Here is a 23153-nt window from a genome sequence, read left to right as displayed (position 1 = left end):
AAGGAATGGAGTAAGAACTAGAAAAGAAAGGGATGAAAAAACAAAAGAAGTGGGCAGAGAGAAAAGAAAGGGAGGGAAAAGGCAGAGGAGAAAAGGAAGGAGAAAAGAGAGAGAGTAACACAGAGGGGGGGGGGAAGGAAGGGGAAAAAATAAAATGAAACAGGAAGAGTGAGTGGGAGTGGCGATGCGATTAAGGGAAAGAATGTAAAGTGATTTTGGGGAAGAAGGAACGGAAAAGGGTAAAAGAATGAAAGAGAGAGAGAGAGAGAGAGAGAGAGAGAGAACAATGATGAAAAGGAAGGCGAATGTGACGAAGTGAAGGCAAGCAGAACATAAAGAGAGGAGGGAAAGAAAGAGAGAGGAGAGAAAGAGAGAATGCAGAGACTACCTCAACCTCCAGCAGCTTGCACTGGTTCCTGCAACAACCATCTTCACTACCACCATCGTCGTCACAACCACCATCACCTCCACTACCACCATCATTAACCACAACCATCGTCACCACTACTGTACTACTATTGCTACCATCACTGCTACCCTTACCATAACCACTACTACCATCATCACTACTACAACCATCACCGCTACCAATATTTTTACTACCACTGTTGCAACAATCAGCATACTGCCTTCAATCAACCTACCACAATACACAAATGCTTATCGTCACCACTACCAAAATCTCCACCACTGTCACTTTTAATACCACCCACTACTACATTAACTACCATCGCTACCAGCACGACTACCAACATTATCACCATCAAAATCATTACAGTACCTTTCACCACCACACCACACCAACAACATCCGCTCTCACCTATCCCCCTAGTCATGCATCCACGTCAACTGTCCATGCAGCCACCGCGCACGCACGCACGATCTCTCTCTCTCTCTCTAACACACACACACACACACACACACACACACACACACATTTGCGTCTCCTCATAACAATCACTTAATTACTTCTAAACCGTGTAAGTTTTTCTACTCTCTACCCTGCGCCTTTACAGCCAGTGTCTCAGGTGGCTGTGGAATTCAAGACGAGTGGTTCTCCAGAATTAGGCCTGCTTATTAATTATTTGTGAACTTGTGCAACCTCACGCCTTCCACACACGTCAGAATATAAGAACCTGGTCTTTTCACAGTAGACAGATCGACAGGTAGGTAGACAGATATATTTGAAAGATACACCAAGCAGATAACAGATAACGTCCCGGTTGAATGCGTGGCCTGTCTTCCAAAATAATCCTTCATTCAAGCACACAGCCAATTTAGCAGATTACAAAGAAGCTAACGTGTCCAAACAATAAGGTGTGAGTGATTCAACATGGACGGTAGAGCGGCAAGTCTATCCTCTGTGTTCCTCTCACTTGCACAGGTCCATGGGGAATGTTCTGTACATTCACGGTCAAAAATCCACCACAGAGCGTTATTTTCTAATCCCATCTCTTTTTATGCGAAGGAACCAAAGGCAAAATTGTTCCATGGAAAAAAAATAAGAGGAAAATTCATCATCTGTTCATTTTGAGATCTGAACACACTTGCTGGAAAGAACTAGAGGAAACAGAGATAGCTCCCCCCCCCCCACACACACACTTCAGTCGAAGGCCAAGTGCAGTCAGGTTGGAGGGTTGCTATGCCTAGTAACCAAGGAGACTCAATGCCTAGTAACCAAGGAGACTCACTGCCTAGTAACCACGGAGACTCATGCCTAGTAACCAAGGAGACTCGTTTCTACCTCATAACTAGGGCTCATCCAACTAAGCACCCACGACTTAAAGCTGTAGGCGTGCCCCAACCCTGTCTACTGTGAACACACTGACTATAATCTACTTTATCTACTTCACACTCAGGACACGATCATCTACTGTCTACCTCACACTCAGGACACGATCATCTACTGTCTATCTCACACTCAGGACATGGTCATCACTCTTCTAACACACTATATCAACAAGCATCACCTCAAGGCAGTGAAACATACCAAGCCTCTCCCCTCCCAGCTAAGAATATCAGCTGAGAGAGAGAGAGAGAGAGAGAGAGAGAGAGAGAGAGAGAGAGAGAGAGAGAGAGAGAGAGAGAGAGAGAGAGAGAGAGAGAGAATGGTGATATAACATGAGCTTTTACCTCCAAGTGCACACACCCAAACACTTTGTGTGTGTGTGTGTGTGTGTGTGTGTGTGTGTGTGTGTGTGTGTGTGTGTGTGTGTGTGTGTGTGTGTGTGTGTGTGTGTGTGTGTGTGTGTGTGTGTGTGTGTGTGTGTGTGTGTGTGTGTGTGTGTGTGTGTGTGTGTGTGTGTGTGTGTGTGTGTGTGTGTGTGTGTGTGTGTGTGTGTGTGTGTGTGTGTGTGTGTGTGTGTGTGTGTGTGTGTGTGTGTGTGTGTGTGTGTGTGTGTGTGTGTGTGTGTGTGTGTGTGTGTGTGTGTGTGTGTGTGTGTGTGTGTGTGTGTGTGTGTGTGTGTGTGTGTGTGTGTGTGTGTGTGTGTGTGTGTGTGTGTGTGTGTGTGTGTGTGTGTGTGTGTGTGTGTGTGTGTGTGTGTGTGTGTGTGTGTATGTGTGTGTGTGTGTGTGTGTGTGTGTGTGTGTGTGTGTGTGTGTGTGTGTGTGTGTGTGTGTGTGTGTGTGTGTGTGTGTGTGTGTGTGTGTGTGTGTGTGTGTGTGTGTGTGTGTGTTTTAAAGTGGGTGGATAAATAGTAAGTTGTGAGTGTCAAGCGCGGCGGAGAGTTATTGATCTCGAGAAGCCGGAGAGAGTGAGGGAGAGGGTGAGAGAGAGTAGAGAGAGAGAGAGAGAGAGAGAGAGAGAGAGAGTAGGGGAGAGGGTGAGAGTAGAGAGAGTAAGGGAGAGGGTGAGAGAGAAGAGAGAGTGAGGGAGAGGGTGAGAGAGAAGAGAGAGTGAGGGAGAGAGTGAGCAGAGTGAGGGAGGGTAAGGGTGAGAGAGCACAGATAGTAGGGGAAAGGGTGAGAGAGTAAAGAGAGTGAGGGAGAGCAGAGAGTGAGGGAGAGTCAGGGTGAAAGTCTACAAGAGAAAGAGAACAAGGGTGAAATGCAGGAAGGAGAGAGAGAGAGAGGGGGGGGGGGACCAGGCAACAATAACAGGCTGGGAGAGAAAAAGGAAGACGAAGAGACGGGGCAAAAACCTACAATGGAAGAAAAGTGAAAGGAAGAGAGTGAGGGCATGATTGTGAGGGAGAGAGCCAGAAAGTGAGCGAGGGTGAGTCAGGGAGAGTGAGGGAGAACCAGAGGAAGTGGGAACAAGGGCGAAGGGAAGAGCTAACATCTAACCTAACCTAATCTAACCTAACCAACGTCAGCAAATGACCCAAAACTAACCAAAGAGCCTAACTACCCTGTCAAACAACCTTCTCAAAGTTAACGTAAGAACCATGGAGAGAAAAAGCCAGGCGGAAACAGTGTGCAAGGGCAAGTGAAAGTGAGAGCGAATTGTGAGAGCTGGTGAGAGAGGGGATTTAGTAGGAGGGGAGAGGACAGGAGGGGAAGAAGGAGAGGGAGGAGGAGGGGAGAAAGGAGAGGGGAAGAGGGGAGTGACCTAACCGACGAGGAACGACGTACAATCAATCAGAAAGGAAGGAAATTTGAGAGAGAGAGAGAGAGAGAGAGGAAAACTCCCCATAAAGAAAAAGACAAACCAAGACGCCATCAGGAATAAAATAACAAGAGGAGGGACGTAAGGGATGAAGTAAAAATATAAAGATAATAAAATAAGACAATATAAGAGAGAGAGAGAGAGGCAGAGTAAGCTAAGGGGTAGGCGGGAGAAAGCCAGACAATATATCAGTGCAAAAAAGGAAGGAGGGAAGGAAGGAAGGATGGAGGAGAGGAAGGAGGAAGGGATGAAGGAAAGAGGAAAGGAAAATGGAAGAAAGATGGGATTAAGGAAAGGAAGAAAGAGGGGATGAAGGAATGGAAGGAAGGGATGAAGGAAAGAAAGATGGGATTAAGGAAAGGAGGGAAGAAGGGATGAAGGAAAGAAAGAAAGAGGGGATGAAGGAAAGGAAGAAAGAGGGGATGAAGGAAAGGAAGAAAGAAGGAGTGAAGGAAAGGAAGGAAGAGGGGATGAAGGAAAGGAGGGAGAGACGAAAGAAAGAAAAATGGAAAGAAGGGATGAAGGAAACAAAAAGAAAGGAGAGTGAAGGAAAAGATGATAAAGGAAGGTAGGAAGGACGAAAATGGAAGAAAGGGAGGAAGGAAAGAAAATGAAAGGAAAGAGGGGAAGGAAAACTGAAGTAAGTAGAGAAAAAGACATGAAAGATGGAATATGGAAAAAAGAAACATTACTGAAAAATAAATCGACAAAAGGGAGAGATGAAGGAAAGAAGACTATGAAGAAAGAAAATGAAAGAATGGGAAGGAATGGAGTAAAGGAAGGAAAAGTTTGGATGGACGGAAGGAAGGAAGGAAGAAGAGGAAGGAGGGAAGAAAGGAAGGAAAGAAGGAAGGAAGGAGAGGGATGAACAGAAAAATGAAGAATGAAGATAGCAACTATGAAAAACAAGACGAAGAAAATGCAAGAGCTGAAAGTGGAGAAAACTGTGAAGGAAGGAAGGTAGGAATGAAGAGAGCAAAACGGGGAGGGAAGGAAGAGAAGAAAGAAGCAGGAAGACTGAAGGAGAGAATGCAAGAGGAAGGAATGCAACCAGGGTCAACAACGAACAGGAGGAAGGAGAGGGAATGATAAAGGAGAGGAGGGAAGGGGGAGAGAAAAGGGGCTTGGGGGGAGAGGGACATGGGGAAGAGATGAAGAGGAAAAAGAGGAGAGAAGCAGAGACGAGAAATGTAAAATAAATAACACTGAGAAGAGGAAAGATGGAGAGAATGAGGAAAGGAGGGAGGAGAAGCGAGTGAAGGAGAGGGAAGAGGAGGAAAAACAAGAACGAGGAGAAGAAGATGAGAATGAGGGAGGGAAGATGAGGAAAGGGAATGGGAGGATGAAGGGGAGCAAGAAAACATGAGAAAAACAATGAATACATAATACAAGAAAAAGGAAAAGAGAGACACGATAAGCATGCACGGAAGAATGAGGGAGAAAGGGTGAAGAATGTGACAGGGAGAGAGGGAATGCAAGGACGAATAAGAGAGAGGGGGGAGCGGGAGGGAGCGAGTGGGTTGAGGGAATGAAAAAGGGAGAAGATAAAGAAATAAGAGAAATGGGGAGAGAAGTGACGTGAAAGGGACAGGTAGGTAGAGGCGAGGAGAGGGGAAGGGTGGGAGGGAGGGAGGGAGAGAATGCAAGGACGAATAAGGGAGAGGCAGAGAGAGAGAAAGAGAGATCGAGCGGGAGGAGACAGGGAGGGTAGAGAAAGAGAGGGAGAGAGGAGGGAGGGCAAGTGGAGTCGGGCGCTTCACTCTCTTCCGCTGCTCTCTTCCTCCCTCCCTGCTCTCTCTCTAGCTAGCTAGCTCTCTCTCACGCCGGCGGATACAACTGTACTCTCCCTCCCTCCCTCTCTCCCTGCCTCTCCCCCTCTCTTCTCTCTCTCTCAGCGTGTGGGTACGACGAGAGACCTATCTACCTCCCTCCCTCCCTGGCCAGCTACCCTCCCTCCCCCTCCCTGCCTCCATAATTCTACTCTCACCATAGACGTTCCTCCCTGGGTACGTTTGGTCCTTTCCATCCCCTTCCCCCCCAACCATCGATCCCTTCACAGTACTCTCCCTACCTACCATGCTACTGTCTGCATCCTACCGACCTTCCTACCTTTGCTACTGTCTACTCTCTCTTTATCCTTCCCTACCTACCTCCCTACTTTTGCTACTATCTACTTCCCTTTCCTCTTTCCCTACCTACCAACCTACCTACCCCTGCTATTATCTACATTTCTTCACTACCTACCTACCACTGCTACTGGCTACTTCCCTTTCCTTCTTCCCTACCTACGGTCTCCCTACCTTCCTTTCCCTTTGTTTCTTGTTATTTCTCTACTATCTCCCTCCCTTCTTACTTTCCTACTACTGTCTCCCTACCTTCCCTTTTCCCCCTTGTTACTTCCTACCTCCTTTTCCCTTATGTTTCCTAATACTCCTCTACCTTCCTCTCAATCCTTCCATCATCCAGTCTTCTCTCTCTCTCTCTCTCTCTCTCTCTCTCTCTCTCAGATTTCCATTCCCATTTCCATTCCCTCCCCTTCTCTTTCATCTGCCATTCACTTCCTAGGATCCATTTTCTCCCCTTCTCTCTCTATCTCTCCATCCCTTCTCTCGTTACTCCCTTCCTCACTTCCCTCTTCTCTCCCTACACTCCCTCTATCAAGCAGTCTTTCTCTTATCTCTCTAGTTATTCTCCCCTTTCCCTTCCCTTCTTATCTTTCCATTCCTCCTCCCTCAGTATTTCCCCTCTTCCCCTTGCGTGTCTCTATTCCATACCTCGCTCTAAAATCTGCCTCCTCTTATATTTCAATCTTTTTTTAAAATCTACCTTTACTCTTTCCCTACCTACTTTTCCTCCGTCTCTACTTAACTACCTTCTACCAGCCCTCCCTATCAACTACCCTCTCTCCCCCCCTGCTCCCTTCTAGCATTTTTTTTTCTCTACTTCATTAACTCCCTTTGCATATTCTCCCTTTCTTCCTGCTTCTCTGCTCATTTATTCGTTCGTCTCTGCTTCCTCATTTACCCATCATCATCATCGTCTCCCCCTCCTTACTTATTTCCTTACCAACGCCCGCTATCTCAACCTACGCTACTTCCTACCCCCCTATTTCCTCATTTACCCTATCCCCCCCATTTTTTTTTTTTTACTGGTCTAGTTCCTCTCCCTCATACCACCAATTCTCTCTTCTTTCCCACTCACCATATTCTTTACTCAAACTCCAAGTCTTCCTCATTTACTACTCCTTTCCTTCTTGTTTAATCTCCCTCATCTACCTCATTACTCGTCATTCTCTACTCCCTATTCTCTCTCTCTCTCTCTCCCTATTCGTTCCAAAGTAGGGTTTCAAGGAACAATTTTGGGCGGCTACATTTTCTTGCAATCCTCGTCCCTTTTGATATTGCCTTCTCCCCCTCCTCTCCTCTTGATTTCCTCCCTCCCTTCTCTCTCCACTCTTTCTTCTACTCCCCTCTTCTCTCCTCCTCCCCTTCTCTTTCCCCTCTCCTCACTGCATCCCCTCTTTTTTCCTTCCTTCCTATCCTCTCCATTCCCCCTATCCAATCTTTCCTCCCCTCTCCTCTCTCCCCTTTTCCCCATCCCAGCTTTCCTACCCTCCCCTCTCCTTTCCTCCTCTCTTCAATCAACTCCCTCCTTCGTTCCTATAACGGTGGCGAATCACGCTACAAACACGCGTCCATAATCAACCCCACAACAACCCAACCTTCAACACGAGTGCTTTTACACACACACACACACACACACACACACACACACACACACACACATGAAAAAATAAACCACCAACACCTAAAAACAATTATTTTGATCCATTAAAAAAAAACTGCACTTAGCTCAACCAAAAACACCGCCTGAAAAAACGCTAACACACACACACACACACACACACACACACATACCCTTTAACAACTAATTTTATCCAGTTCAAAAATCAGACACTTGAAAAAAATGCTTTAAAATTCTGGCCATTAAACTCAATTGCTCAATAAAGCGAGGGTACACGTTGAAAAGAGTCAAATACCCCACAGCGACATTTCCATAAAGGGAAGTAAAAAGAGAGAAAAAAAAGGAGAAAGAAGTTATAAATATCCCGCGAATTATTTTGGTACACTTACCCTCTTTACTTGCCATGTGTATTTAAAACTTTCAATAGCCTGATTTTATATATTTTTTTCATTTTCATTTTACTTACCCAACTACCTGACTATTTCTTGTATATTTAAATTCTCTCTCTCTCTCTCTCTCTCTCTCTCTCTCTCTCTCTCTCTCTCTCTCTCTCAAAAACCAGAATATTTCACTTAGCTGATGGGCAGATTTTGTAGTGAAATAACCCCTTCACTACGAGGGACTTCAGGCCGAATAATACAGGTTTTGGAGCAACATTAATCAGAAAAGAAATCCTAGAATAAAAGGGATTAATTTCAGGGGGGGGGGGGATCTGATAATCTTAAATTTAGGTGGACTTAAAGGTGGGCTAAGGATGGGATGGAGGGATGGAGTGGTGAGGTATATGAGAGAGGGGTGGGGTGAATTGGCGGGGGACAGGGTGACGTGGAGGCGATTTGTTTGTGGCCACCCCGTATAAGGGATTAAGGCGTCTGGCAATAGATACATAGATAGACAATCCAGGTAAAAAATTCCAGTACTTCTCTGATTAAAAACTTACGAGATCTAATCCACTTTTTCCTGGATGGTTTACAGGGTGTTTTACTAATATTTCTGTTCCTAATGTTTCCGGGTTGTACATGAGGCGATAACAACACCTGAACAGCCACGAGCAACAGTACACCGGCAGTTCTCTACCGTGTTGTGCCCTGCCTTTCATATTCCCCCCTTAATAATAATAAAATAAAAATAACAACAACAACAATAATAATAATAATAATAATAATAATAATAACAACAACAACAATACTAATAATAATCCTTCCTTCACATACTGTTCCGTGGGTCTCATACTGCCATCACAAAAAATAAATAAATAAATAAATTCTTCATGTAATACTTCTAACTGCCACAGCCGCCGGAGAAGTGTCCTCGAATATTTGCTCACGGCCGTAACTCACCCACACCACCTCTACTAAACCACCAGACGATACCACTTCTCATGTCGGCCAGAAAGTGCAACATCAATATATTTACACTTCCATTATACCTATCGCTTCCACGATTTCTTTTGATTACGTTATTTCCTGAGGGTGTAAATGAAGTCGAGAGTGTATGTGAGTGAGGTGGAGGGGGGGAGAGGGAGGGGGAGGCCAAGGATGAGATGGAAGCATGGAGCGGAGAAGTATATGAGAGAGGGGAGTGTGGGAGCAGGGCAATGAAATGGCGGGAGACAGGGCGACATGGAGGAGATTTTTGTGGGCACTCCTTACGGGATTAAGGCGACTGGCAATAGACAGATAGATAGGTAGTAAATGAAGTACTGACGGTACCTACATCAGTCCTTCCTTACCTAGAGCGAGGGATGCCACTTGTCAGAGGAACGCCACCTTTGAAGCCTCGAATGACCTGATCAATAATTCAGGCCATACTCCGTCCTAGGCAATATTGATCAACGCCCCACTAGCCCACCTTTACCCCTTCAATGCAATGTCGTCCTTCATTGATTTACTAACTCTTGATTACAGCGAGGGGAATGTCACAACCCTCCAACGTGAAAAGTCCACAGTGGCCTCTAGTGGAAAAAAGACTGAAGGATTTAACGTGTACAATGAAAAATACACTGTTCAGGAGGAGGCGCTACGTCATCTGGAATGCCAAAGAGTACGCGACTTAATGCCATCTGAGAGTCATCCTTCCACTTAACGATATTTTTAGACCAAGGATCGGGATACACGGCCTACCCTACCCTAAGCGAAATTAATATACTAAATCCTACGGTATTCAAATCTAACCTAACCTAACAACCTGATCTAGCCTAGCATAATCTACGTCTTGCCTAACCTTCCCCACCCTAGCCTACCTACCCTAACCCAACCCAATGCAACCCAACTTACATCACCCTAATCTCTCACTCAGACACCGGCGAATATAAATTCTCCGAGCCCTGCTATGTGACGGGAGAACGCTACCTCTCCCAGCAAGGCAGCTACCAGGGTGGGGCGTGAACTCTCGATCCAATGGTCTCGAGTCAAGCGCTCTACCACTCGGCCGCCCTGTCCCTCAGACAACGGCGAGTCATCCCACCACATCCACTCCCGTTGCTCCCTTCACCTGCCAGCGTTGTGTGGGGACGAATTCGGGGTATACAGCCGTCGTTCTTGGCAATATCACAAATGGGACGAGGCGCCGTGACCTTTACCTCTCCATGGGGTACGAAGCAGGGGTGGCATACTAACTGGGGTCGTGGGGATTTAGGACCCCAGTTAACTTTTACCATAAACGCGTCCCCATGGCAGTTATACTATTATCAGAGAAGTAAAGATCCATTATTGACCTACCACATCAGCCACACCCCCAGCACCACCGCCACTGACACCACCAGCCACGCCACCACCGCCAGCATATATTCAACCTTGACCTGCTTTTAAGTCCCTCACGTCGGCTCAGATTAGTTGCTTTGGTCTACCTTATAACAAACAATACCGACAGTACCCACAGGTGTGTTGCTGTTTTCCACTGTACTCCTCCCCGTCTTTCGCAACTTTCCCACGCATGTGTGTCAACTGCCTGACATACGCAGCCTCTGGTACCATATCTCGCCGCTGTCACATTTTTTTTTTTTTTACAACATGAGGAAGGAAAACCAAATGAATAAAAAATAAATAAAATCCATACACCAGATTACTGGTGTCCTCCATTCATAAAATATCTGTAACAGTTGAACTTGAGCAGCTGTAGGTTGAAGTTTGGGGGAAAAAAAAAACTCTGGGGAAGCGAATTCCAAAGAGATGCAGTTCGGGGAATAAAAGATTTCTGACAGGCGGAAGTTCTGCAATACGGTAGTGTGACATTCCAATCATGAGTGCTACCAGATGCCCGCGTAGCACAGGAGAAGGCATGGAGAGATGCAACTTCGTCTGAGCATTTGCCATAAAAGTATCTGTAAAATAATGCAAGGGAGGCACAATTCCTTCTTACCTGTAAGGGAGGTAGTTTATTTGTAATACCAGGATTATTAACAATACAACATCTTTGTTCTGAATTTCGCCTAGTTGTTTATAATACTCACCCTTAATTCTTACGTGACACACCCTCACGTGACCCACACTTTATCCCCACAGTCTTCCCTCCTGTTCAACAGTTTTCCATCCCAATCCAGACTCGCCTTTCACCTCAAACAGGACCCCCGTGCTAGCCCATCTTTCCCACACCCATTCCCCATCCCCCATCCTCCCATGCCTAAAGGATCCCACCTATCCCACTTACTTTCCCATCCCTATCACACCCACTTTCTCCTCACGTACCCCACCTACCACACCCATTTTTCCTTGCCTATCTAGACCCGCCTTTCCCCTGATAAATCCCTACCCCTATTTCCCCGCCCATGCAGACCCACCTTTCTCCTCATACAGGCCTCCCATGCCGGCCCCTCCTTCGTGTTCTCCCGAGTCCATGGTCAGCGGGGTGGTCTCCAGGATCCTCATCAAGCACAGCTACAACAAACACCGCACAGCCTCACAACGTCCACCACGGAGGGTTGGCCTAGACCTTACAAGTTTGTGTTCAAGCCTGCGTGGTGAAAATGGCGTGATGATGGGTGGAATGGTGGCTGTGGCTAATGTTGTGGTGACATGATATGGTGGTTGTGGTGGCGGATGGTAATGGTTGTGGTGACGGATGGTGATGGTTATGCTGACGGGTGGTGGTTAGGTTAGTTGTGGTGATGGATGGGGTCGTATTGGTATAGCTGGTTTGGTTCCATTTGAGGGAACTTGGCAACTCCCTTAACTATCGGTAGTCGTGGTTGCTTGATATAAGATAAGCTTTAGTTAGGAGGAAGGAATGAGCCTCCTTGGTTACTAGTCAAAGCAGCTCTCCCATCTCACAGCACTTGGCCATCAACTGAGCTGAGGGGGATTAGGGAGCTTCGGCAGATGCAAACACACCGAATACACTTGTGGTGATCGTGATGCTGCACTGTGGTAAGGGATGGTGATGATGGTCCCTAACAGCTGTGGTGGTGGTGGTGAGTGGTTGGAATGGTTGTGATGGATGGTGGTGTAATGGTAGTTGTGATGGTGAGTGATGAAAGTCGCACTGGTGATGGAGGCTCATTCCAAACTGTGCTCGGGCCATGAGTGTTGGTAGTGGTAGCAATGACTGACGTGTGTGGTGAGTGTAGTGATGGTAGTGAAATAAGTGCAGTGAGTTGCAATGGTGCTGGAAATGTGACTAGCAATGGAAATATGGTGAGATGTGGTGGTGGTGGTGGTGGTGTAAGGGATGTATGTTTGAATGTAGTGGTGGTGGGTCGTGGTGGTGGTGAAAGGTGAAAAAGATGTACGGTGAGTGTAATGGTGGTGGTGAAAGATGTACGTGAGTAGTGGTTGTGGTGAAAAGTGTAGTGTAGTGAGGTGTAGTGGTGGAAGAGGTGAGAGCAGCGTAGTGAGTGTATAATGGTGGTGGTGGTGGAAGCGAGTCTAGCCATTGCTTGCACGGTAAACAATGCACAATTCTCACCCACATCCTCATGCCTGCCATCCACCCATCCATGCATGCCACCATCCGTCCTTTCATTCAACCGATCCTTCGTGGAACCGTTTATTCAACAGGCCATTCGACCATCAATCTATCCATACATACTTTCGATCATCCATCCATTCGGTCATCCACTCATTCCTCCTCCTCTGATCTCATCCATCCATCCATTCTTATTATCTAACTATTTATTCTTCATCATCCATCCATCCTCCTTATATTTATCCATTAATTTATCCTCCAGCCATCCTTACAACACCACGATCACAAAATCAAACTATACACACATACAAACATACACACCCACACATCACACACCTACCATAATCACCCCACCACACCCTACACACCACATCCCACACCCACTACAATCACACAACCACCACACCCTAGACACAAACATACATACACATCACACCATCACCACCACCACCACTTCTTACACCCTGCCTTCACCCTCCCCAATCTTATCTCGTCACCTCATAATTCATCTCTAATCCCAGCGCCTCTCTAGTTAAGTCACCCCTCTCCATCACACCACTCTGCCTCTGTTTAATCACACCCTATAACATCAGTTTTCAGCACAGCCTCACTCCTCTCATTCATTTTCTCTCATCTCACTAACCTCCTCCACTTCCCACTCCTCATTCACTCCACGCCCACCACCTCACTTCTTTACCTTATATCATTACCACCTCATCTTAACATCAGCAACCACTTCAATACAATGATGTTTTTTTTTTTAGGTCAGTGTCACCTTCAGACGATTTTTAACCCACTTGGGAAATATATCTGACAAACTGTAGGAGCCCTCCCACTAACAAATGAAAATATTATGACTGATTAGCTTCCATAATTGAATTATGCATTTTTTCACTGAAATACAATATGATACTAAGGACACTAAAGTCAGGTTCGGGGTAGCTAGGTTTAGTTAGGTATGAATAGGTCAGATGATGTTTGGTTGGTAGGGATGAAACAACCGGTGAAGGAATGACCTTGGAGTTGAATCAACGTGAAAGCCCAACATGGCGGCCAGCCATTTGCCGGGGTTTGCGTGTACAACTGATGAGATTGTGTAATTAATATCTCCAAAATGACGATTCCGCGCAACTTTTCAAATCGATGATAATTAGGTTATATTTTACGGAGAACAAAGTTGAAAATTACATCTATGGGAACACTTCTGCAGTTTCACCAAGATCTATCATAATCAAGATGCTAATAAAGACTACACCAAATACAGTTTCGAAAAGCCTCAATTCGATAAAATCGTCTGGAGACAACATAACATCAGGACATCACTGTATTGGCGAGGTTAACTCATTTTACACTCACCCCACGCTCTCTCTCCATTCTTAATTTTCACCAGATCTGTTCAGGTCAACTCTACCTCATTTCATCACATCACACAGCCTCTCTAATACCACAAATTACACCAATGTCACCTCCTCTACCTCACTTCACAAGCTCACCTCACAACCTTCCCTTTTACCTTATTGCACCACCTCACTTCACACTGCCCACGTCACTGCACCGCTTCACTTCACACAATCTTCCCTTTAACTTCACTCTAAATTAAGTCTCAACTCTTCCTCACATCACACTACCACCCTATCACTTCAACCTCACCTCACCTCATTCTCTCCCCCCTACCGCACTCCACCCCACTTCACATCACCGCTACCACACTTCCATCTTACCGGTTCACTACGTCACTTCCCTCACACCTCACTCTCTCCGGCGCCTCACCTGCATGCACTTCACGTCACTTCTGCGGTCACGTCACTACGCTTCACTTCACATCCGGCACCGCACCACCTACCTATCACCCAACCATCCACGGTTTCTTTGGCGGATGTGGAGGTGGATGAAAGTAAGAGAAACTGTGTGCAGGAATGCAGTTGTGGATGCAATTAGTAGTAGTGGACGAAGGTGTGGATGTAGCAGTGTAGTCTAAATGTAGGTAAGTATTTGTGGATGTGGATGCTGTGTGTACCTTGTGGATGCTGATGTGTGTACCTTGTGGATGCTGATGTGTGTACGTATGGATGCTGATGTGTGTACGTATGGATGTGGATTTGTGTTCGTGTGGATGCTGATGTGTGTACGTGTGGATGCTGATATGTGTGTACGTGTGGATGCTGATGTGTGTACGTGTGGATGCTGATGTGTGTACGTGTGGATGCTGATGTGTACGTGTGGATGCTGATGTGTGTACGTGTGGATGCTGATGTGTGTACGTGTGGATGCTGATGTGTGTACGTGTGGATGCTGATGTGTATACCTGTGGATGCAGACGTGTGAAAGTTTGGATACGGGTGCATTTAAGTGTCGATGTACGTGTGCAGATGTGTATGTTTAAGTAAAGATGCCTGTAAGTGTGAATGGAGATGAGCGAAGGTTGGAATTCAGGTGTGTGCGTGTGCAGGTGTTCCAGGGTCTTACGGCAGGTGTTCGGGAGGCGTGGTGCAGACGTGGATGTGTAGCACAGCTGAATGGTCGGGATGTGGATGGAAGAGGTGTAGATGGAGGTGGTGTGGATAGAGGTGGTGTGGATGAAGTGGTGTGGATGAAGAGTTCTGGCTGGTAGTGCAAGTGCAAATGGAACAAAACTGGAGGCGTGCTGTATATGTAACTAATTCCTTCACGAAAGATGGTACTGTGTGAAGCCCGACTACGAACTGGTATGTACTGGCATGTGATGAGACAGGGTGGGGTGGCGTGAGGTGGGGGGTTAATGCTGGTGTTTTATGTAATTCTAATTTCTAAACGAAGTGTGGCACTGTGTGAAGACTGAAGACGACGGTGAAACGATATGTGCTGGAATGTGGATGGGGCGGGGCGGGGAAGCACGTGTGGAAGGTGTAGACTGGAGGACAGCCGGCTTGGGTTGCTTGGCCCTGCACAGATGAATGACCCCAACCACCACCACAACTTACATTCTCTTCCACCTTAACTTGGCCTTAAATTGCCATCTCTCCACGTTGAGGACAAAACTAACACTAAGTTAGCGCTCGAATATGATGCTAGTCATGAAGAGGTGCTGTGGTAAAAATGCGAAGCCGGAGAACTTTCTTTCACATTAACTCAGACCAGATTTAGCAACTTTGCAGCCTTACTCACGAAGTTCAGTGGCAGAAGAGGACAATGATACGGCCCCACATCCTTTCCACAGCACTACTTCTTTACCCTCACCGTATTCCTGTGTTAATATACTGTTACAAGCGAGCACTGGAGAACGAGATGGCAATTTTAAACCAAGTTAAAGTGAGGAGAGTGTACCACCACCACCACAAGCTCTACACACCGCGGCGAGAGAGAGCGGAGTGTGGCGGGGTGGTGGGAGGATGGAAGAGTGTAAGGAGTGTGCGTGTGAGTGTGCGTGTAGAGTGCGTGAGCGTGCGCGCGTCCTGCTGCCGCTACCCTCTCCTCCCGACACACACACACATACACACACACACAGACGGGTGCAACCACGACTCAACTGCAACTGCCGGCCAGACTGTGCTTGGACCCACTCTTGCCCTCCCTCCCCCCGCACCTCCCTCCATGTCTCCGCCCCCTCCCCTTCCTCCCTCCCTGTCTCCACCCCCCTCTCCCGTCCCTCCGCCCCACCCCAGCCCTTCCTGCTCCTCCTCCAGCTCCACCATTCCTCCCGACCGACTCCCTCCCCCTCACCCTCCCGCAATGTCTCCACCCCACCTCCCCATCCCTTCCTCCTCCACCTCTCCCTCCCCCTCTAGCTCCACCATTCCTCCCGCCCAACTCTCTCCCCCTCCATCTCCACTCGTCCTTCCTACTCCTCCTCACCTCCAACTATCTCCACCAATCCACCTTTCCTCCTCCACCATTAGTCCCTCTTTCCTCATCCACTTTCGCAATCTCTCTCTCTCTCTCTCTCTCTCTCACCCTTCCCTTTCCTCCCAGCCGGCAGTCCCTCCAACATCTCCCGGCTCCTACCTCAACCCTCCACCCCCGACCCCACCTTCAACCCCTCAAAAGGCCCCTTCCTCCACCCTTGTCCGGCCCCTCCACCCCTCACACGGCTCCTCCCTCCCCACCACCCCTCCCCCGCCTACCACCTTCCCACCACAACCCCATATCCACCTTCCTCACCCTTATAAACTTCCCCCTCTCCCCCACACAACCACCTCCCCCACCCCCTGCTTCCATACACAACCCTTTCCCCAAACATTCCACTCATCTTTCTCTTCCCCACTTCCCTCATTCCCCACACATCCCCATTTCATCCCTTTCCTCATCCCAAACACATCCCAATCCCCCATCACCATTCCCCACGCTACCCCTTCCCCTTTTCTTCATTCCGTACATCTTCATTTACCACTCTGTCCCAACTCCCCACAAGTCCCCCTTCCCCCACTCCCCCCACTCCCCATACACGTACCCTTTCACCCTTTCCCCATTCCTCTGTTCCACCCCCATCCCAAATAACTCAATCTTCCTCCCTCCCCCACCACATATAACTCATTCTCCTCCCCTCACCCACTTCATATAACCCATTCTCCTCCTCTCCCTCACCTCATATAACCCATTCTCCCCCCTCCCCCACCTCATATAACCCATCTCCCCCCACCCCCACTTTTTATAACCCATTCTCCCCCCCTCATATAACCCATCTCCCCCTCCCCCACCTCATATAACCCATTCTCCCCCCTCCCCCACCTCATATAATCCATTCTCCCCTCTCCCCCCACTTCTTATAACCCATTCTCCCCCCTCCCCCTGTTCTCCACCTCTACACAAAGACAGGCGATCCAGAGAGGTCCTGATCAGCAGTATAACTGGGACCAAACATGGCTGGCGAATTTCAGTATTAGTAAACGCATAACTAAACACTGGCAGTAGAAATGAAAGAAGGGTGGGGGGGGGTATTAATATTCAACTTGATAATCCAAACCACGAAAAATACTAAGAAATTAAAATATATGATTGTGGAAGTTAAATAAAGTGTACAAACGCCATGGGAGGAAAGAAATTAATCGGATTCATAGGTCAAGCACCAGAAAGGAAATCGAAAATATCCTTCCCTCTGCCCCACCTCACTACTACTACTACTACTTCCACTACTACTTCTACTACTGCTACTACTACTACTATTTTCGTCGGGCTGAATAGGCATGAAACCGGAGAGACGGAAGAAAGACGTTTATAAATGTGTCTGGGCCGAAACCATGTGAATTTTAAAGGATTCCCCAGCACGTCTTTCTTATCCTATTTATTCTTCCCTATGTCACGTTAGACCCTTCAGTGCAATTACGCCTATTTTACTTTATTTACCTATTTACTTATTTCGCCACCATATCACGAAAGGTCCTTAGGCGTGAAGAGGCTAACTACTTGAATCCCGTGACTCTCTTTATTATTCCTCTCCAGACGAGTTTATTTAAGATGGTTGGGAAATCTAGACCTGCGAGGGTTAGATGTCGCCTTCCTTTACCTCCTAATTACAAGTCCTTCCTCTGCTGAATATCATCATCCAGAAGCAGAAAACACATCATCGGGCTGAAGGGGTTAATGCAGAGTAATGTATGTCTAACCTCCTTTCCCAGCGATATATATATATATATTTTTTTATGGAAGGAAGAAGAAACCAAAGACCAGGAGACTGTAAATTGTTCCCTCCAAGAAAAAAACAAAAACAGGATTACAGAGAGCCAAATTCAATATCCGTACTAACTTTGGTCACTTCATTCCTATTATTTTATATCTTACTCTCCACGTTAATATATAGTTTACTCTCCACCCGAAGGTTTTTGTCAGCTTTGGAGACTCTTTGAACTGCAGGCGTCACATACAGCCTTCGTTGGCCATCTGATTAAAAGACGTCCATACTGAATTTAATCGTCAACTTCCAGCAACCAATAAATACATAAATAAGTAATCGAATTGAAGTGGTAAATGTACGTCTGGTGGTTGCAACAGTATAAATGACGAACTAGATGCTGTTATTTATTTTTTGTATATCTATGGCGCTTACTCAAAATTAGGTAGATATTACAAAGACAAAAATAAAAATAACTGTGTAATCTCACGGTGCAGTAACCAAAAATAAATCGCCAAAGAGTAGGTGTTACGGGAACCTCCAAAGCCCACGCTAATGCGGCCCCGAATCTGCGTCTGCTTGGCTCAGTGTCTGCCTGCTGCTGCCTCCCCCCCCCTCCCCTGTCTGGTGGCGTGTCTGCTGGTCATTGTGTGCATAACAGAGCGTCTGCCGAGATGTGTCTGCTCTGCCCTAACCTGCCGAGCTGCTGAGAGAATTTTCTGTACACCACGATTTGTCTAGGTGCCTATGCCGATAACTGCGTGTCTGTCGTTATTTGTCTGCCGATTTCTGCGTGTGTCTGCCGGCCGATACCTGCATGTTTGTCTGCCGATATGTCTTGTCTGCCACATGTTGCTGAGGTTTGCTATCAGATATATTTGTATGTATGCTGTGTTTTGTGTATATTTATGTGTATGTGGTTGTCTGCTTGTGTCTGCCGTGTTTCCTGATATCTGGGTGTTTGGCAGCCGTGTTTGTCTGGAGATATCTGCATGTCTGCCTGCTAATATCTACATGTCTATTTCCCGTATTTGTCTGCCGATGTCATTGTGTCTGCCTCTCGTGTGTCTGTGTCTGCGTTGTGTTTAATCCGCTACGTGTAGGTCTCCCGTGTTTTACTTTTGAGTGTGTGTGTGTGTGTGTGTGTGTGTGTGTGTGTGTGTGTGTGTGTGTGTGTGTGTGTGTGCGTGCGTGTGTGTGTGCGCGCGCGCGCGACAATGTCTGTATGTGTCTGCCAGCGTCTGCCTGTCTAATCACACGTCTGCTCATCATCACACATTTTCGCCTTTTCTTGGTTCTGTGTCTGTCCACCGGATTACGGGAAAACCAACGGAAGGATCATTATAACCATCTGTGAGTATATTCCTATCGACCCTGATGATGATGATGATGATATTCTGTTTTGGTGAGAGAACGTCAAAGCAGGACACGTCTTGCCACAAACAAGGATATACTAGAGAGAGCTAACAAAGAATCGAAGTTTTACACCGATTCGTAGCCTTGACCTTAAACCGAACTGAACCAAATTGATTTACTTCTTTCCACACACACACACACACACACACACACACACACACACACACACACACACACACACACACACACACACACACACACAAATAAAGAGTATGTGTAAATTTTTCTCCATGTCACATGAGACATTCATTTACTAAGATACATAGGCTATGCAGATATCGAGATACATTATACATATATACAAATATATATATATATATATATATATATATATATATATATATATATATATATATATATATATATATATGGGAGCCTCTGTGGTACAGTGGTAGATTGTGCGTTTCGTAAACGGGTGAGCCAGGTTCGCGCCCCGCCAGGGTAATAAACTTTGGGAGTGTTCACCCGGCCACGTACTGCATTGGCGGACACAAGGGGTGCTGTGGTTGAACCAGTGTCGCTTACTATAATGTATGCTTGCACCCAGTCGGCTTGCGCGGGCCGATTACACTTGGTTCACAGACTACACACACATCCAAAGCCACTACAATTACACTTACAAGCACTTCTCACCCTACATACAATCTCTACCAAACAGCCCAAGCCACTTGGTAAAGATACATTGGCTGTATCGTCCCCACTTCGGTCGGGATAGGCCGGTTCTGCAGTGGATACTCAAGCGGCTGATGATGATGATGATGATGATATATATATATATATATATATATATATATATATATATATATATATATATATATATATATATATATATATACTGTAGATATACAGATCCATAAATATACACATAAATGGATTCCAATCACATTGGCTACACCTTATTGCTAATGATTTGCTTAGCGTGGCTGCCTCCCATGTCCCCTGCTTTCACAATGACTGTCTTCTTCCATTCAAACTACAGAAGGTGAATGCAATTTATTCACTCCTGTCTCTACCCTTGTGTGTGGTGCACTAGGGCAGCCTCGCCATGGGCCTCTACACTTGGAGAAGAGTGACGTAAGACTGCCCGTTTTATCTACTGGCGATCGATGTACTGCCGCGTTATCTATCTGACGGTCGACGTACGACCGTCTTATCTACCTGGCGATCAAAATACTATCTGACGATCGATGTGCTTTGGTCGCCAGTTTGTCCACCCTTACCCAGTGAGAGTTCTAGTCAAGGACCTGGACGGACGTGAAGAAGTGGCTTGTGGAGAAGAGAGACGTGAGGGAGTCATGTGAACGGGTAAGATGGAAGAGAGATGTGGGGGGAAGGGATGAGAAGGGGAGGAATGTGAAGGGGAAGGATCAAAGAAAAAGGATGTGCAGGGGAGCTATGAGAGAAAGAGGAATGTGAAGGGAAGGACGCAAAGAAAGAGGGATGAGAAGGGGAGGACGCAAAGAAAGAGGGATGCGAAGGGAAGGAGGCAAAGAATGAGGAATGTGAAAGGGAGGACGCAAAGAAAGAGATATGTGTAGGGAAGGACGCAAAGAAAGAGGGATGTGAAGGGAAGGACACAAAGAACAATGAAAGACTAGAGGCGAGGCGATAACTGTCAGCAAAAGTAGGAGTCATATAATTGTCCTATACTTATAAAATATAATCAAAGGCAACGGTGTGGTTAATTTTCTTATCAGTAACAAAACTTGCATACATTTCTTCCCGCCATGTGTCTCCAACTCTGCCTGCCTGCTTGATTGCATGTCTGCCTGTCTGTCTGCCTGCTTGCCTCCCTGACTGTGTGTACTTGTCTGCCTGCGGATGTACCTGCTTGTCTCCCTACTTCTCTGTCTGTCTATTTGTCTTGTCCGCCTGTCTGTATGCACCTGCTTCTGTGTGAGTGTCGTGTCTGCCTGTCTGTATGCGTCTACTTCTCTGTATGCGTGCTGTGTCTGCCTGTCTGCTTGAGATCATGAGGGAGGGTGAGCCGCAGGAAGCTTGAGGCGAGTAACGTTCTTCATACCGGGGAAACCTGTACTTCCGCTCTCTCACACACACACACACACACACACACACACACACAAACACTTATGTACCCACAGCCGTACCCCATCCATCCCGTCATATACCATCCATACCGTCACACCAGACGCAAAACACCAAGCACGGAACAAAAACATGCCGTAAAAACACCAGCCACATTGTTAATGCACAATTACTACATTTCTCCCTTCAATGCTACACACTCAACGTACCTCCAAATCTAACCTAACCCCACCACAATTCCACCCAGCCAAATATAGCCTAGCCTAGCCTAACCCAACCCAACCCAACCTACTTAACTTTAACTAACCCCGACCCAAAGTACGCTCTTTCCTATCGTATTCTCACACCCGTTGGCTATATCTTCAGTGAAATTTGTTGTACCCAGACAAACGACCTAGCTATGGGCCAACAGGTCACAAATTATCTGTAATTCCCAATTCCTATGGACACTTGCTCCAAAAAATATCTGACATCAGGTGATCGAAGGTTCTATGATTAGCGTTGCTGATGTCCGCATATTTTCCCACCAGACAAGTTCTTCTGAATGGACAGTGTATTTCACGAGTTGCAAAGTTGTTTATGTTGTACCTACTGATAAAAACACCAAGTATGCACATCTATAAAACGTGACTGGAGATTTATTTTCAAACGCTTCGTTCGCAGTTTTAAATGTATGATTTTTTTTTTTTTTTTTTTTTTTTTTTTTGAGGGGGTGTGCTTTATCTTTTATGTAACCCCAATCTGGCCCAGTCCTACCTAACCTAACCCCTATCCATCTCAGCCCTACCTAACAACCACAACCCAGCCCAGCCCTCAGCCCTATCTAACAACCACAACCCAGCCCAGTCCTAGCTAACCTAACCCCTACCCATCTCAGCCCTACCTAACTTAACCACAACCTAACCCAGTCCTGCCTAACATACCTCCAGCTCAACACATCCTTGCCTCCCCAGAATTCCTTACCCTGGTCTCTGAGTCATTCACACCGACTCACCCACCGACCCACCAACACATTCCCACTGGACAGGCCAATGCACCCCGGTGTACCCGCACCCCTGCCAATTCCCACATACCTACCCACACATACACTCCTACCCATCCACATTTACACTCCTACCCATCCACACTTTCACTCCTACCCATCAATACCCACATACCCATCCACACTTACACTCATACCCATCAATACCCACATACCCACCCACACTTACACATATCCACTTGCACCCACATACCCATCCACACATACACCCTCCAATATCACATACTCATCCACACTTACAGACACTTACATCCATCAATATCCTCCTACCCACCCACACTTAAACGCACCCATCCATCGCCACACACCTATCCACTCCAGTACAACCCACACAACGATCTATCCACACACACCTCAACGACATACCAACCTTAATAAGCATTTCGTAAGAGTAACTTTCCTTTCCCCCCCCCCCCTTTTTTTTTTCTTTTCTTTTCGTGCTTGCGTGGATAGGGGGGATGGGGAAGAAGGGGGAGTAGGGGGAAGGGGGATAGAGAAGAGGACTAGGAGAAAAGGGAGTAGGGGGGATGGGGGCTGAAGGGGGAATGGAGATGGAGAGGAAGGAGGTAGGAGGGGAAGTAGGTAAGAGGGGAGGTGCTGGGGATGGTCTGGAGAGGAGGAGTGGGAGTGGGGGAATGTGGTAACTGGTATTTCCTATTGCCGGTTACCCACAGGAAGGGGGTGGGGGGAGGGAAACCATCTCACAACCACCACCACCACCACAACCACATCCAAGCTACTGGGATTCACACAAACTGAAGGACAGATAGAGAAATATGGAAGAAATAAGTCAGCAAGTCTGCCTGTTT

General features: G+C 46.8%; 1 protein-coding gene across 7 annotated transcripts in view; it reads right to left on the bottom strand.

Moving 5' to 3' along the window:
• Pur-alpha (Purine-rich binding protein-alpha) overlaps nt 1-23153 on the bottom strand; it is a 354281-nt gene that overhangs the window by 71447 nt on the left and 259681 nt on the right. Inside the window, exon 1 of one of the 7 annotated variants that reach the window (XM_080281120.1) lies at nt 11133-11197. The exons of the other annotated variants lie outside the window; for them this stretch is intronic. Coding sequence (XP_080137246.1) covers nt 11133-11190 — 58 coding nt within the window. The 5' untranslated portion in view covers nt 11191-11197. Of the gene's footprint in view, nt 1-11132; nt 11198-23153 lie in introns of those variants that run through there. 7 annotated transcript variants of the gene reach the window in all.

The sequence above is a fragment of the Coenobita brevimanus genome, chromosome 87 (assembly GCF_032717465.1).
Source record: "Coenobita brevimanus isolate Jiangsu-jjx chromosome 87, ASM3271746v2, whole genome shotgun sequence".
NCBI classification, from domain to species: domain Eukaryota; kingdom Metazoa; phylum Arthropoda; class Malacostraca; order Decapoda; family Coenobitidae; genus Coenobita; species Coenobita brevimanus.
This window is presented reverse-complemented; position numbering and strand designations above follow the sequence as displayed.